Source organism: Corythoichthys intestinalis, chromosome 21 (genome assembly GCF_030265065.1).
Source record: "Corythoichthys intestinalis isolate RoL2023-P3 chromosome 21, ASM3026506v1, whole genome shotgun sequence".
Classification (NCBI taxonomy): domain Eukaryota; kingdom Metazoa; phylum Chordata; class Actinopteri; order Syngnathiformes; family Syngnathidae; genus Corythoichthys; species Corythoichthys intestinalis.
Genome location: NC_080415.1, coordinates 6147497 through 6163368, shown reverse-complemented (window position 1 = coordinate 6163368; position 15872 = coordinate 6147497). Strand labels below are relative to the sequence as shown.

General features: G+C 38.2%; 1 protein-coding gene across 1 annotated transcript in view; it reads left to right on the top strand.

The window, feature by feature from the left end:
- reep3b (receptor accessory protein 3b) overlaps window positions 1-15872 on the top strand; it is a 53118-nt gene that overhangs the window by 18630 nt on the left and 18616 nt on the right. Inside the window, exons 4-6 of the mRNA XM_057825785.1 lie at window positions 3456-3576; window positions 3645-3758; window positions 13964-14129. Of these exons, the coding sequence (XP_057681768.1) occupies window positions 3456-3576; window positions 3645-3758; window positions 13964-14129 (401 nt within the window). The remainder of the gene's footprint in view (window positions 1-3455; window positions 3577-3644; window positions 3759-13963; window positions 14130-15872) is intronic.

The following is a 15872-nucleotide window of genomic DNA, read 5'->3' as shown; positions in this document are numbered from 1 at the left end:
CAAAATCGGCAGTGTATGTAATACAGGACAGTTGACATGGCTGGATTTCACATCAAATTTACATATTTATCAACATTGACAATTAACATTGACCAGCTCTGGCTAAAAGGTCCTCATATGCCAGAAAGTGAAAAAGGAGTTATTCATATATCCTAAATCTGCACTTAACCCTCTTCGGAATTGTATGTTATACATGGGAGTAGGGGTGTGCCATCTTAGGCACTCCACGATTCGATTCGATTACGGTTCAGGGAGCCAAGATTCGATTATTGAACAATGATCACGGTATTGACAATGATCACGATTATCACGATTATCGATGCATCATACATGATTAATTGATAAAGTAGCCAAACAAATATATGTCCATTATTTATTTAAAATATCCTAATGATTCAACAGGAATGATGGAAACATGCCCATACCACAAAAAGCTGCCATTAAGCTGCTTTTTTTTCTCCTTTTTTTAAACAAGAAAGTGCAAAAACAATAACCATTTTAAAGGCAGTACTTATTTCTCAACATGCCTATACACCACACAGCTGACCTTGAGATACTCTTTTTCACAAGAAGGTGTAAAAACCTGGTTTTAAACGTTCTGCATCTGAGTAACTTTTGTACACCACCAAACAACGCACAAATTGAGATGGAAATACAGGTTAGCGAAGTCGCTAATTAGCATAATACTTGCCGCTAACTAGTAACATCTCAAAAACAACAACAATAAATGCTAAACAGTACAAGATGGTTCGTATACCCAATTCTGGTAGACAGACACAGGACTTTTTCCAATTAACACGATTTGAACCTGCTGCTGGACAACTGAAAGACAAAGGGCAACAAACTCTCTCCCCTCTCGCTTTACAAAACAACTTGCGCACAGAAGAGAACCCAAAGCGCGACTGCCGGGTCGCTGCCTGTCTTATACACAAATTTATTTTCGAGTCTTTTGAACAGGAGTAAATCTCTCGCTCAGAAATTGAAGCTGCAGCCATCATAATGTTGTACGCGTCCGTTAAAGGTGTCCAGGCGGCAGACGCGTCTTGAATTTTGTTTCGCTGCTAGCGGCTGTCATATAGTTAGTAGGGAAAATCATTGTTTTCGAACATTTCTGAATAGTAATCGAATTGTCACGTGTTGATTCTTGATGCATCTAATAATCGATTTTTTGGCACACCGCTACATGGGAGTAGTTTAAAATTTACAAAGTTACAGCCATTTGGATGTTTCAAAGTCAGATTACATAGTTTGTAAAGAAGTAAGTAAATGTGTTTCAAATGCTTGTACACACATTTTACAAAGGGTCAAACCAACCTTTACCATAGGAGAAAGACATTGAACTTTGAGAGTAAATTTTCATTTCGAAAGTGGTCATAGCACCAAACCTTTGATGAGCAATAACTCAGAAATCATTTGAGTTTGGAGGCTCAAAATCTGATTTACCTGATTTTGCGGATCTCCTGATACTGGGTCCCGATCCGATACCTGGGAAGTGTTTAAGGATGACGAAAAAGCACATCCAAATGCCCCCCCCCCCCCCCCCCCCCATTTGAACAAAGCTATCCCAACATTATGACCATATTAAATGTTAAATACGATTAACAGTACATTATTAGCAAATCAGTTGTGCAGAACAAAATGAGGTTGCAAACAAATTAGGTTCAAATATTTAGTGTTCCATAAAAAATAACGTTTGTCATCCAGTGTGATAAATTGTGGGGTTCTTGAGTTTTTTGCTATCACCAGACATTTCCAAATTGTTCTGCATAGTTTGTTTCAGTAGTGTAAATACCAGTAGTCCCCGGGTTACGACGAATTCGACACAGGTGATTTCGATTTCGCGACGGTGGAGTCTTGGCCGCCAAATTATTCATTGCCAATCAGATTTTTCATAAAGGGTGCCATTTTAAAGCTATACTTAGTGCAGAATCTGAAGTATGTGAGGTTAACTCAAGAAAACGTTATTTATATGTTGAACATGATGTGATTTTATTTTGAATCTTTTACCGGAGGAACATTGGCTAAGCCGCTAACCATAAGCGTTACACTCTGGAAAAAAAAAAAAAAAATAAATAAAAGTGCACTTCTTTTTTCGTCTTACATGTGGTGACAGTAATAGATTTTTTAAAAAATTATTGTCATTTGCAAGTGCTGTTAACCAGCGACTTTCCATGTTTGAAGTGTGACCTTTTAACCGCAAGTTTGCGTTTTGGAGAAGACTGCCATGTTTTACAGCAGGCTAAAGTGGTTAGTACGTTGTCTTTTTTCCAATTAGCCTCAATGTAGCAATGCTAGTGTTTTACAGTGTTTAATATAGATGTGTTTCCTTATTTTGTATTTCTGAACATTAATTCTACAGCGTTTTGATGACCAATAAACATCTGTGAAAGGAACTCATATGCCACCAACACGCACATGTTCACGTATGCACGCACGATAAAATGCAGCCGTGAAAATTACTGCCCTCATTTCTATTTACCGTGCGATAAATGGACTTAAAGCATATCGCGACAGCCATAGTTCTGTCCTTACTAAACGGGAAGTTGTTCAGCTTTACAGACAGAAAACAAGGCAATTGTGTTTTTTGAAGCTTTTTACTTCCTTCGCTTTTGACAATTTGTAAAGCTGTAACACATATCTGTACATTTATGTTTGAAACGACACACATTTTAACAAAACACTTGACACAAAACAATTGGTGTTCAAACATCCATCTAGTCTGATCAGTATGTAAATTTAGTAGATTAAAGTAGCCTAATTTGCCTAACAAAAGTCAGCTAGCTTAAATGCTACGAGTGCCAACTTGCTCACACGTAACTCCACAAACTGTAGCTATAAGCGTAATTAAAAATGCATACACAAACATATACTAGCTGAAACAACTTACAACCGTGTAGGCCAAACCAGAGCGCAGCTGTCCTTTATCCATGTCAGAAGCGACAGTCCAGCCAGACCCAACGCTGCCACCAGAGGGAGGTGTATCCCCCGTCATTAAACAAAATACAATACTTTTGGACTTTTGGATAGTAATTTTAGGGTACTTCAAGGGTTAATTCCGACTTAAGCAGAAATTCGGGTTACGTTGCCAGCATAGGAATGGAACTTTTTCATAACCCGGGGACTACCTATATAACTATATCGTATAAAACAGTAATTTTTATATATACTAGGGATGTCCCTAATTAAAAAGTAAAAATCCAAAAATACAATAGCATTGCCAAAAGAAACATATATACAAACATATACAGAAATATATACATTTTATACTTTGCAACTTTCACAGAAAAAGCAGCAGGGAAAGTACTGTAAATTAGGAATGTCCCAGATCTGGTCACGTGATCAGAAATCAGGCCGATTCTTTCTTTTGTCATAATTAGGCACTACTAGTACAAAATTAGGAATGACGCAGTTTGGATGGGCACATTCTTTGATTTGTGTGTGTTGTCTATTTCCAGGTTTCCATTGTACTATGAGCTGAAGGTAGCGTTTGTAATTTGGCTCCTATCCCCTTACACCAGAGGAGCAAGTCTCATTTACAGGAAATGTTTGCACCCCCTACTGTCTTCTAGAGAGAGGGTGAGATCCATTGTCAATGAGGCTTCAGTGTCTCCGCAATAAATGGTTTGATGATTCTTTGCCTCCAGGAAATCGATGAGTATATCGTGCAGGCCAAGGAAAAAAGTTATGTGACAATGGTGAACTTCGGCAAGCAGGGGCTCAGCATTGCAGCCACTGCTGCTGTCACTGCAGCTGTCAAGGCAAGTATAAAAATGGTGTTATTATTATTAGGGTTGGAAATTAGAGCATGAATCGGGAGTGGATTTTCACTCCTGTTCCATCCCGCTCCCAGAGAAAAATTCCCATCGCATATCGATCCCGGGGCTGAGTCAAAAAAAAGAAAATCCCATCCTCTCCCACTTTTGTAGAATGACTTTCAATCCCGTCGCGCTCCCAGTCAAAATTGCTCCCAGTTGTTTTTTTTTTTTTTTTTTTTTTTTTTTTTTAAAGCTCACCACCAATTTTGTAGTGGAACTGTCGCGTTCCACCGTCAAGAAGTTTTCCAATAACTTGGACCATAGACTTCATAATGTATTAAAGGGACATGGGGTGCGGGGCGGATAAATAGGGGGCCTGCATTGTTGACAAGGCCGTCAAAGCTGACCGTGTGGAATCGCAGACAGAGCTTTTTTCGTTGAAAATTCTTGTCAATAAATGCTTAAATTCCTAAATTCTTTATAGATATGGATGTCTCGATTCTTGGTTAAAAGCAAAAAAAAAAAAAAACATGCAATTAGCATTTATTTCACGTAAATATGTCGAAGTACAACGCTAGTCTGTTAGTAAATGTAGCTAGCGGCCGCCTTATGTAAACAGAGCTTTTCCGATGAAAATTCTTGTGAATGAATGCTTAAATCCCCAAATTCTTTATAGATATGGACATAAAACAGTCTCGACTCTTGGTTAAAAGGAAAAAAAACGGTCAGTTAGCATTTATTTTACGTAAATATGTCGTAGTACAATGCTAGTCCGTTAGTAAATGTTGTTAGCGGCCGCCTTATGTAAACAGAGCTTTTCCGGTGAAAATTCTTGTGAATATATGCTTAAATCCCTCAACTCTTTATAGATATGGATGTTAAACACTCTACATTCTTGGTTAAAAGCAAAAAAATGTGCAGTTAGCATTTATTTTACGTAAATATGTCGTAGTACAGTGCTAGTCTGTTAGTAAATGTTGCTAGCGGCCACCTTATGTAAACAGAGCTTTTCCGGTGAAATTCTTGTGAATAAATGCTGAAATCCCTCAATTCTTGATAGATATGGACGTAAAACAGTCTCGATTCTTAATTAAAAGCAAAAAAAAAAAAAAACCTTCAGTTAGCATTTATTTTACGTAAACATGTCGTAGTACAATGCTAGTCTGTTAGTAAATGTTGCTAGTGGCTGCCTTATGTCAACAGAGCTTTTCCGGTGAAAATTCTTGTGAATAAATGCTTAAATCCCCAAATTCTTTACAGATATGGACATAAAACAGTCTCGAATCTTGGTTAAATGCAAAAAAAAAAAAAAAAAAAAAAAACGTGCAGTTAGCATATATTTTACATAAATATTGCAACCTATGATGCTAATGCATTAGCGGCTAATTTCTCCCATTGAATTTGCTCACATTTCAAAATGCATGCATGGTACAAAAATATAATAATTAATGAACCTTGAATCCTCCAACAAATCACTTCTGAGACAATCCTTCCTGTTTGTATGCGGTACAGCTTTCATACTTTTTCAACAGAAATCCGGCGTTAGATCGCTGCGTGCGTTTGTTTGTGAATAGCTCCTCTCGGTGTGGGCGGCCCCCTACTTGAAGGCGAGGCGCAGTACATGACCGATCTGACCCGTCAATACCATTATGAAGTATATGCTTGGACCATGCTCCTACAAGCTCCTCCAGTTTAACCAATCGGTCATTATTTCTGAGTTTCACGTATAGTTCTGTCTTCGGATTTTCACCTCCACCATTCGTCATGTTGAGTCCGCACAAATACAGGACCCGGAAGTCAAAGCATTGGAAACTTGGGATATTGGAATGTGTAGTTCTTTTGACATGATATCCAACTGCTTCAACGATGTTGTGGAACACGTCACTCATGTGACAGGGGCTTCAGAGGGAGGAGGGGTTGAGGTGGCGGTGCAGAATTGGACAAAACCACATCGATTGCGCACGTTTGGGGGCTAAATCAAGTATCTAATTATCGGATTGCGTTATTGGTTGAATTGTTTTATCTGGATTATCTGTGTGACGTCATAATTGCCATTATCAGCCGATAATTATCAGTAACCGATATTATCGTGCATCTTTAGTTGGAATGTTTTTAAGTTGTGCTCTAATGTACATTTTTGTTTGTTTGTTTGGGTGTTTTGTAGCCCAGAATCTATAACTTGTTTCTGCTTCCTCTGTTTGTGTAATGGCTATGAACGCTGTTGTTCTAAATTTGGCAGGTTGTTCTGCATGGTTGCTGCACTGCTTTCTATAATATCTCACAAAAACATGGACACTCCTCACATTTAAAAAGATATTTTGTTTCTTTTCATTTGACCCCAAAATTGACACCTTACTAAAATGTAAAATAGTTGAGCGCAGTTTGTAGAACAGTGTTGATTTGCCACCCCCTCCCAAATAATTAAGCACGTAGTCATTACGCTCTAACAAGCTGCTAATGACTGCAAATGATACTTTTTTTTTTTTTTTAAACCCTAGATAAAATGTTTTTTCATCTAAAGTCACTACATTGAATAGAATACAACTTTATTGTCATTGTCGGCAAGAACGTTGTCAACACGAAATTTGACGTGGCACTCCAGTATAAAAATATGTATTAAAATTAGGGCTGCAACTATCGAATATTTTAGTAATCGAGTAATCGACTGAAAATTCTATCGATTAATCGAGTAATCAGATAAAACAAATATATTTTTAGGTGAAGAGCAATTATAGATATACATGAGAAAACAAGACATTTCGTCTAATCTTGAACCATTTTCAGTCAATCAATGTCTTTATTTTCGATGTATGTTGTTGAAAACAGCCAACAATTGCATCTCAGATGTAACGAGAATAAAAAATAAAAAAAAAACTAATTCACTGCCTTCACTCAAAAAACCTTTAGATCTTATAAAAAAAAAAATATATATATATATATATATATATATATATATATATATATATATATATATATATATATGAATATATATACTAGAGGTGTGCAAAATTTCCGATTCTTAGATTATTCGCGATTCGGCCGTGGAAGATTCGAGAACGATTCACAAACATCCAAATTTCGATTATTGAAATATGCCAAGTAAAGCGGAAGTACAACACACTCAGCGCGCCGCGCGGTCTTCGGGACGGGACGGAGTGGGAGTAGCTAAACATTATGCTTCTCATTAACCGGCCCCTCGGGTAATGCCAACGCTCAACTCACGGCTCTAGCTCAACTCATGCCACGAGATAAAAAAACACAACAACATACCTGACTGCTGCCGAAAAGCTGCTACAAGTACAGCTAAGCTACATAATGTTACGGTAGATATCATTTATATAGGACTAGATGGATTATAGACTCGGTAGCGGTAGCAGCACATCTGCAAAAAGCTAGATGCGGGCGTTAGTAAACGGCCGCCATCTTAAAGCAGTAAACTTCCCTGCAATGCTGTTGTAGCGAACCTTCCAAGCAAACCTAATCAACTTTTTATCTAAAATACTCCTAAATCGGTAAAATATTGACTTGAATCTATCTTTAAAATAGTTTTAAAACTTTCACATGTCAAAAGTAGTCAAAAGGGAAATTATGGAATAACGGGAGCAATTTTAACAACTTTAACGGTTGATTCACAACATTAAATTAATTGAATGTAGTTTAAAGCTGCTGATACAGAATGGGGACTGGAGTTTTTTTATTTAATGTTATTTTTGTATATTTGTTTACTGCTATATGTTAACTTGATACTGAAATAGTAGTTTGGTTTAGCCTGAGAGTATTTTTGAACAATTTTGGAACTAATGTACAAAACTTTATTTAAAAAAAAAAAAAAAAAAAAAAGGAGGGGGGTGCATCAATAATCGTTTTATAATCGAATCGGAGCCTCTGAATCGTAATCGTAATCGAATCGTTAGGTGCCCAAAGATTCCCAGCTCTAATATATACAGTGGGGAGAACAAGTATTTGATACACTGCCAATGGGTTTTTCCATTGGCAATGTATCAAATACTTGTTCTCCCCACTGTACCTAAAAACGGCCTTACGCTTGATAACACACATCACTTAAAAGTTAGGATTTTTTCCCACGTGTTTCAATTGAATTTCTATTTGTGTCAAGCCATTTTTAAGTTCTAGTTAAGTTTTAAGTTAGTCTAAACTGTAAGTCCTGATAGGATTTTGAGTTTTTGCAGTGTTCAAAATAAATGTATGATACAGGCTGTATTGGAGCACATTAGGGACCAGTGCTACTTGGTGTTTTATCCAGCAATGACTACTGAGCTAAAATTGATAGTTAGCATTATTGAGTTTTTATTTGACACCCTCATCACTCCACAACGCTATGTTATGTTGAAGCCTGTATGCATGAGCTAGTGACAGTAACGTTAATCTTATTTATTAGCGTTTAGTGCTCTTTCTTAGCGCTCTACTGCTTTAAGATGGCGGCTGTTTACTAACGCTGCCCAGACGCGGCCGAGTCTGTCATTTCGCATCTAGTTCGACATACATGTGATCTCTATGAGACTCATCAGACGCTATCTGCTATCAACGTAGCATCGTGCGGGCTAGTATTTAGCAACGTCGGCATCGTTTGTAGCGGCTGTCGGCTGATGTAAGGTTTTTTTTTTTTTTTGCTTCTTTCTCTAAGCACGTGACATCAGCGCGTTGTCCCGCATTAAAAGTAGTCCGATCAAAACGTGATGCTTAGAGCTGTCAAAATAGACGATTACTCGAGGTGAATAAAATTACTCGGATCAGTTTTTAAACTCGAGTTACTCGAGTTGCTCGAGTATTCGTTTCAGCTCTAATTAAAATAAAAAAAATAGTTACATCAAAGGCTTTCCTTAATGTTAGTCCACTTTCTGAGAGTAACTTCTTTTGTGTTGCTTCATTTCTCAGTCCACATACCAATCTGTCTCTTAATGTGTCTTCTAAAACATCACCAAACTCACAATGTTCAGCCAGCTTCTGCTGCGCCGCTACAAACATCGTGACAGATTCCCCCTCCTCCTGATTTCTCCAGTGAAACCGTAATCTCTCTGCAATTACAAAGGGCTTGGGTGAAAAATGCGCATTAAGAGTATTCACGATCTCCCTGTACGTCTGCTGCCAGGTTTATCAGGTTGAAGCAAGTTTCTCAGTAAATTGAAAGTCTTTGGCCCAATAACGCTAAAAAAAATGGGCACCACTTTCTTTCGCTATTTCGTTGGTAGGCCTGTCGCGATAACAAATTTTAGTGTGCGATAACTTATCTAATAAATTATTGTGATATGCGATATTATTGCGCCCCCCCCATTAAAAAAAAAAAAAACATTTACAATAACATAGTGAGAATACAGTTTATATTAATAGATCAAGTACACCCATTTAAACACATTAAACTATGGCATTCCATGTGTAATATTCTGATTGGATGTTTTCCGAGGCACCCTGAAGCGCACGCAAAGTTGATGTTGTTTTGTTCAAGTAACGCGGCAGTGAGAGACACACAGCCTGCCGAGAGCCTCTGGTTGAGGAAGTGTTGTTAGCGCCGTGTGTTAATAAAAAGCAAAGTTGTCAGCACATCGTGTGTTTGATATCATTGCCAGAAAATCACACATAATAGGACACCATACAGCTTCCTTTTTAATGTTGTCCTTATAATGATGATCTGCTGCATCGTAAATCACTTTGTGACTTTCCACCTTCATGATGGAGCGCTCTTCGTCCATGCTCGCTGGTTAAACTGTGAATGAGCTACTGGGCTGTTGACTCCAGCCACGGCTCAGCCCATTTTGACGGATGCGTCTCCGGCAAAAATAGAAAATAGCCTAAACCGGAGCCCGCCGGAGATGGTCCGCAGTCAATCCGGAGCACTGACTCAGCCGATATACGATGAACAATAGGATATAAGTGGAACGGATTGGCTCCGGTGCTGTTTTTTTGCCAGACCCGGATCGAAGATGCATTTTGCGTAGTTGGTAACAAGGAAGCCGAACTTTGAACAGCACGTCTACCGCATGCACGTCCGCACGTGCACGTGAGGCGATAAATTGCAGCGTAAAAATTACCACCTTCATTTTGATTTACCGTGTGATAAATGGAATTATTGCATATTGCGACAGGCTTTTTCGTTAGCTTCCACGAAATAGCTAATCCGCTCCGTGTACGAGCTCAACTGTTCCACAAGCTCATCAAAAGATCCAACAGAGCCGATAACTCCCGCCATAGCGCCTGGTTATACAGCGCCTTCACGCTCCTTTTGAAATCTCCGCTCGTCCTGCGACGCTACTTCCTGGGTGAATTATCACCAGAGAATATTTTCACTCTACGTACGAGTTCATCCTCGGCGTTGAAAGTTTCTAAGGCTCTGGCAAGTCTCCATTCACCTCTGGGTAAATGTTAATTAATGTCCAACACTATGTCATTGAAATTCTTATTGGACCAATCGGACGGTCCAATTCACTTGGCAAAAGATTGGCATACCTTAACCTAAAAATAAAATTTGCTTGGCAACCTTATCAGCTTATACCAACTAAAACTGCTTCTACAAGGACAACACACTAAGCAGGAAAACAGTACATTATTTACAATTAATTATACCCACCTGGATGCCAAGAAATGTATGTTAAAAAAAGTCAATGCTCATGATTTAAAAACATTTTTTTTTTTAATGTGAGGAGAAAACTCTTTCATATCAGCTACTGTGGCTAACCCTCTCGTGACTGAGTTTCTTCTTTTCTCTATACTGACGTGCTTCTTTCCCTAGGGCTTTTGTGCTTCACCAGGCTCCTCTAGGAGGTAAAAAAATAAATAAATCTTGGTTGCATGCGCCAGACTTTTTCACCATTTCATACTGGTATCGTTCTCATGTACTCATATACATCTTCTTTATTGTTCTTCACGGTTATCTGACTTCTCAGTGCATTGGTACAATGATTTTGTTGTGTATTTTTTTGAACGCGTGCCCATCATCAACTGTAATTACATAGATAGTCTTACTTGGAATCCAAAAAGTGTTCATTGCGAAAGCAATATGATTTGTACTCATCTTTAAATTTCAAGACCAAACAGCATGTGCTGGCAAGTGTGCAATTTGAAGTGGAGATACCCGTAAATTCCGGACCATTGAGCGCCCCGGATTACAAGCCTCACCCAGTACATTTTTAAAGGAAAAAGCATTTTGTACATACATAAGCCTCTCCTGCCTATAAGCCGCGTGTGCCCACATATTAAACTGAAATATTTATAAAGAAATACACAGTTTTCCAAGTTTAAATACCATATTTTAACAAATCGGGTTATGATACAGCGCGTGACTTACAGGTAAGGGAGCTGCGGAAGAGCAAGAGACGTGCTGTCGTTGTTGTTGCGGGTGTGTCTGTGTGTGTGCGTCGGCTGCTAGAGGCAGCAGTCGTGTGTTGTTCGACAAGTTTCCAAAATAAAGAATTGCAACCTAACTTAACGGGTTACTATTTGTCATCGTTACAATACCTTAACTTTTCTTTCCGAACAGCGCCAGCAACACGGCACTTAGCTGACTCCTCAAGCTCACTCCTTAGCGTGTCGTCCTCTTCATCACGCAGCAGACCGGCTTTTCGAAACCCGTTGGTGATGGTGGATTTTTTTCACGCTGCTCCACGCTGTCAGACTTTTGCAAAAGTTGCTCTTCGCATACGACCACTTTTGTAAACGATCTGACGCCGCTGGCCATCCAAGCCTTCAATTCAACTCGGAACATCATATCCATTTCTTCTAGCATGATGCGGGTATGCTAATTCTTGCCTGGCACGGCCAGACTGTTCTCCGTGTGTTTTTCAAACACTGAGAGAAGTCTGAGACCCAGCCCATTAACGCCCTCTCGAGCAAGTACAAAATCAATCGATAGATTCGTTTATTTGCGTGACGTGCTTAACGAGCGGTGTCACTCTTCCGCGTCGGAAGTCGTCTCCAAAACACAGATGGCGAACAGGAGAGCCGAAAATATGTTCCAATCCACGGTAAAATCAGTTTTAAATTACCAAAAACACATCGACACAAGTCACTGATAACAGTCTGTCTCGCGCTAGCCATGTTGAATAAACTCCGCTCTCCTCGTATGTTTACTTCCGCGCGCAAGTCCCTCGTCCCGCCCGTCGCTGATTGGTCCACTCCGCTGTCTGTTTGCTGTGGCTTGCTCCGCTCTGAAAATTTTATCCGCTTAATGGTGGCCAGACTCAATAGCTGGAACAGCGGTGAGTCTGGAGTACCAGGCTATGCTAATTCTACTAATGCACAAAGATGAGGGTCTGCTACTTCTTTTCGTGCACAAAGCACAAACTTAAAATACGGGTAAGAGTGCCAACTAGCGTCTTCCTCGACACACATATTCCACGTGTCTTATGCTTGCATTTTATGCTCGAGCGCTCCTGGCGGTCGTTAGAAAAATTGATAAATTGGCCGCATCATTGCATACGCCGCAGGATTCAAAATGAGGGGAAAAAAGTAGCGGCTTGTAATCCGGAATTTACGGTAGGTAGAATTGTTGGCCTGAAGATGGATTGTCTCGCTTAAAGACTTGGCACAACTTTTCGTTTGATATTCTGGTATTTCTATTAAGTTAGATTAATATGAACTTGACCATAATGTGCAATGTGGTGCACAATTTCACAATTGTGTTCTTCTCGAAACACAACACAACACACAACATCTTATGCTAAAAGACAGAAATACTTTACAGAAATGGCATAAACCATCTTAGACCTGATTTATGCTTCCGCTTATGCACGGCGTAAACCCTACGTCGTCAACCATAATGTGCAATGTAGTGGACAATTTTACAACTGTGTTCTTTGAAGTTCAGGCAACATTTGACCAACAAACTAGACTTGAGAATCTTAACATTCTCAAAACCACACAACACACAACGTCTTATGCTAAAAGACAGAAATACATTACAGAAATAGCATAAACCATCTTAGGCCCGATTTATGCTTCTGCTTATGCACTGCGTGGGCCCTACGTCGTCATTGAGCTCTTAAGTTCTGCGTCAATGGAACGCATTTCTTTATAATGCACCGCATGTATTTGGAGCTGCAGCTAATCAATATTGAACAACAAATGTTGTTAACAGAAATATTCAAGCGTAGGCGACACAGAAGACGTTTGCGAAGGTGTTTGAAAATGGCAGTGTTGTTGTGCTGAACCTGAAACAACGTTCTGAGCGAACAAGTTACAGTTCTTTGACGTTAATGTCATGATGTGTTGACGTGACGCGTGGTCAGGATTCATATGGAGCCACAAGTCAGGCTACGGCGTGGGGTCCAAATTAGGGCTGCGGCTATCTATTATTTCAGTAATCGATTAATCTATTGATTAGTTAGCTCGAATAATCAATCAGATTACGAATAATTATTGCGTAGCAGAATAAACTTTAGATGTTAAACAAATAAACAAGTGTTTATGCAAAGACTGCACTTTTAAAAGAGCAAGAGCAATAAATACATTTAAAACTAAATTAAAGTACTTGAGCTTAGCCTTGAACGATATAAAAAATAAATGGGGATGTATCTAAGTACAACAAAAGAACAATTGTCTAACTTGTGTAGTCCACTAGCTTAAATGCTATAAAATGCTAACGTTTTTTTTCTTTTACAATACTTACTAAAAAATTGTTCAAAAACATATTCCCTCAAAAACCTGTTTATTATACTTCTAAACTAAATCCAAAATGCATAAACAAGCATATTAGCTCAAATAAAAACATACCTTATGTTGGTCTTTACAGGGAGCAGCGGCATTCAGCCATTATGGACGAGTTTTGGCATATTCACTTTTGCCCCTAGAGGGCAGTGTATCCACCCAAGTAATAAAACTCAATGCAACGCTTTCAAAACAAACCTTTACAACATCACTCTTAATTTAACTAATCTTCGAGGTAGCAAAATTTAATTCGAAGGTTTTTTCCTAAATGAATTACTACAGTTAATCGATTAATTATTGCAGCACTAGTCCAAATCAGTGTCTGCGTTAACGGCGTAGGTCTGCCATCATTGCAATGCAGAAGCATAAATCAGCCTTAATTTCTCATTATTCCATTTGTGAAATTTGGATTGGATGATAGTGGGTGGATCATAATGTCAGTTGCGGAAAGGCAACTGATACTAACGTCATTGTGGCAGTTTTGTGTTGAACCCCAAGAGGCTGACACAATATTCAATGATAACGTCGGTCCCTGGGATTTTCTATCACAGGGACAGGGTGCCATCACAGACAAGCTGCGGAGCTTGAGCATGCATGACCTTACACAGATCAGTCAGCAAGATGGCAGAGGAGACAACCCGCTGTATCAGTACAGCTCCCGTGCTGCCAATCCATCCGTCCGACGAGCTCAGAGTGCTGATGCACCTGATAATTCAGGTATATAAACACCCGCACACAATACACACACAATCTAATATTCTTATATTTTTATCAATTTACGACAAAAATGGTCATGTCCTGCACTGTTTTGCCGTCAGAAGTATCTTTTTTTTGCAGATAATCACTCATTGCAATCAATCTTGGAGTTGTGGTTGTGCTTCTTATATTTTAGAAAACAAAAATGTCAACCGGCAGAGTAAAATGAGACAGAAGTCAAGTCGCACAGAGACACTACTAGATACAAAATCTATCATGAAGATGAACATTTCACTACCGTTTTTTTGTAAATATCCACTTGGAGTATCCCCAATACACGAGTATCAATATGAAGATTCCCTCTTGAAAATTTTGTACCTACTTTAACAATTCTGAATTATTATGATCTAAATTCATCAACTGTAAAAAGTTACTTTATAATAGACACTATGAATTCTATTAAGTTCACGATGCAATTCATTGATGGTTTTGTTTTCAGTAACACTTTACACTAAGGGTCCCTTAATTAAAATTAGTTAATGCATTTTTAGACAATAACTGATGTTTAAGTAACATGACAATAATTCATTTAATCCCTTAGCTAACATTTATTAATATATTAATCAACATGAGTTAATGCATTAGTTAATGCATTTTAAGACCATAACTAATGTTTAACATTACAATAATTAATTTAATTGCTTTTCTAACTTTTATTAATATATTAATTAACATGAGTTAATGCATTAGTTAATGCATAACCAGACAATAACTTATAGTTAGGTAAAATTAAAAATACATATAGGCCTATATAGGGTTAGGGTTTGTCAACTTAAGCATTTGTAATTTATTAGTTAAGGGACACATGTGCTACACTTTACAATAAGGGTCCAAAAAGCATTCAGTAATGGTTAATAAAGGTTAAGGGGGGGGGGGAGACTTAAGCATTTATAATTTCTTAGTTAAGGGACACATGTGCTACACTTAAAAATAAGGGTCCTAAAAGCATCCAGTAATGGTTAATAAAGGTTAAGAGGGGGGAACTTAAGCATTTATAATTTCTTAGTTAAGGGATACGTGTGCTACAATTTACAATAAGGGTCCAAAAAACATTCAGTAATGGTTAATTAAGGTTAAGTAATACTTATGAGGTATTTTCACGTGAAATAATACCATACTTAAGGTTAGGTTATATAATATATACAGTATAATACATTACTGACTATTAATTCACATATACATTAGTGCATTAATAAATAATTATTAATGTATACTGGTACTAGTAAGTTATACCGGTACTAGTAAGTGATTGTTATTTTAAAATGAGAAACATTGCTATGTGAGTCCTTGGGTGCTGCTAACCTAACCTTAAGTATGGTATTATTTCACGTGAACGTACAGTGCTGCTCGAAAGTTTGTGAACCCCACAGCGATGGTCAGATTTTTTGTAAAAAAAACTAAAATAACCTTATTAAATGTTAAGTTATACCCAAATCCACAATACTGACATTCCAAATAATGGACTGAAACAAAAGAAATAGTTATATTGTCATTCTTTATTTAACAAAAGTGGTTGATTTAAGAAAAACTCAGATATCATGTGTGCAAAAGTATGTGAACCCCTTCAGTTAATAGGATATTGCGCCTCCTTTTGCAGAGATTACCTCAACCAAACGGTTTCTGTAGTGACTAATCAGCCTCTCACATCTACTTTGGGGGATTTTTGCCCATTCTTCCTTGCAGAACGCAGTCAGTTGAGAGAGG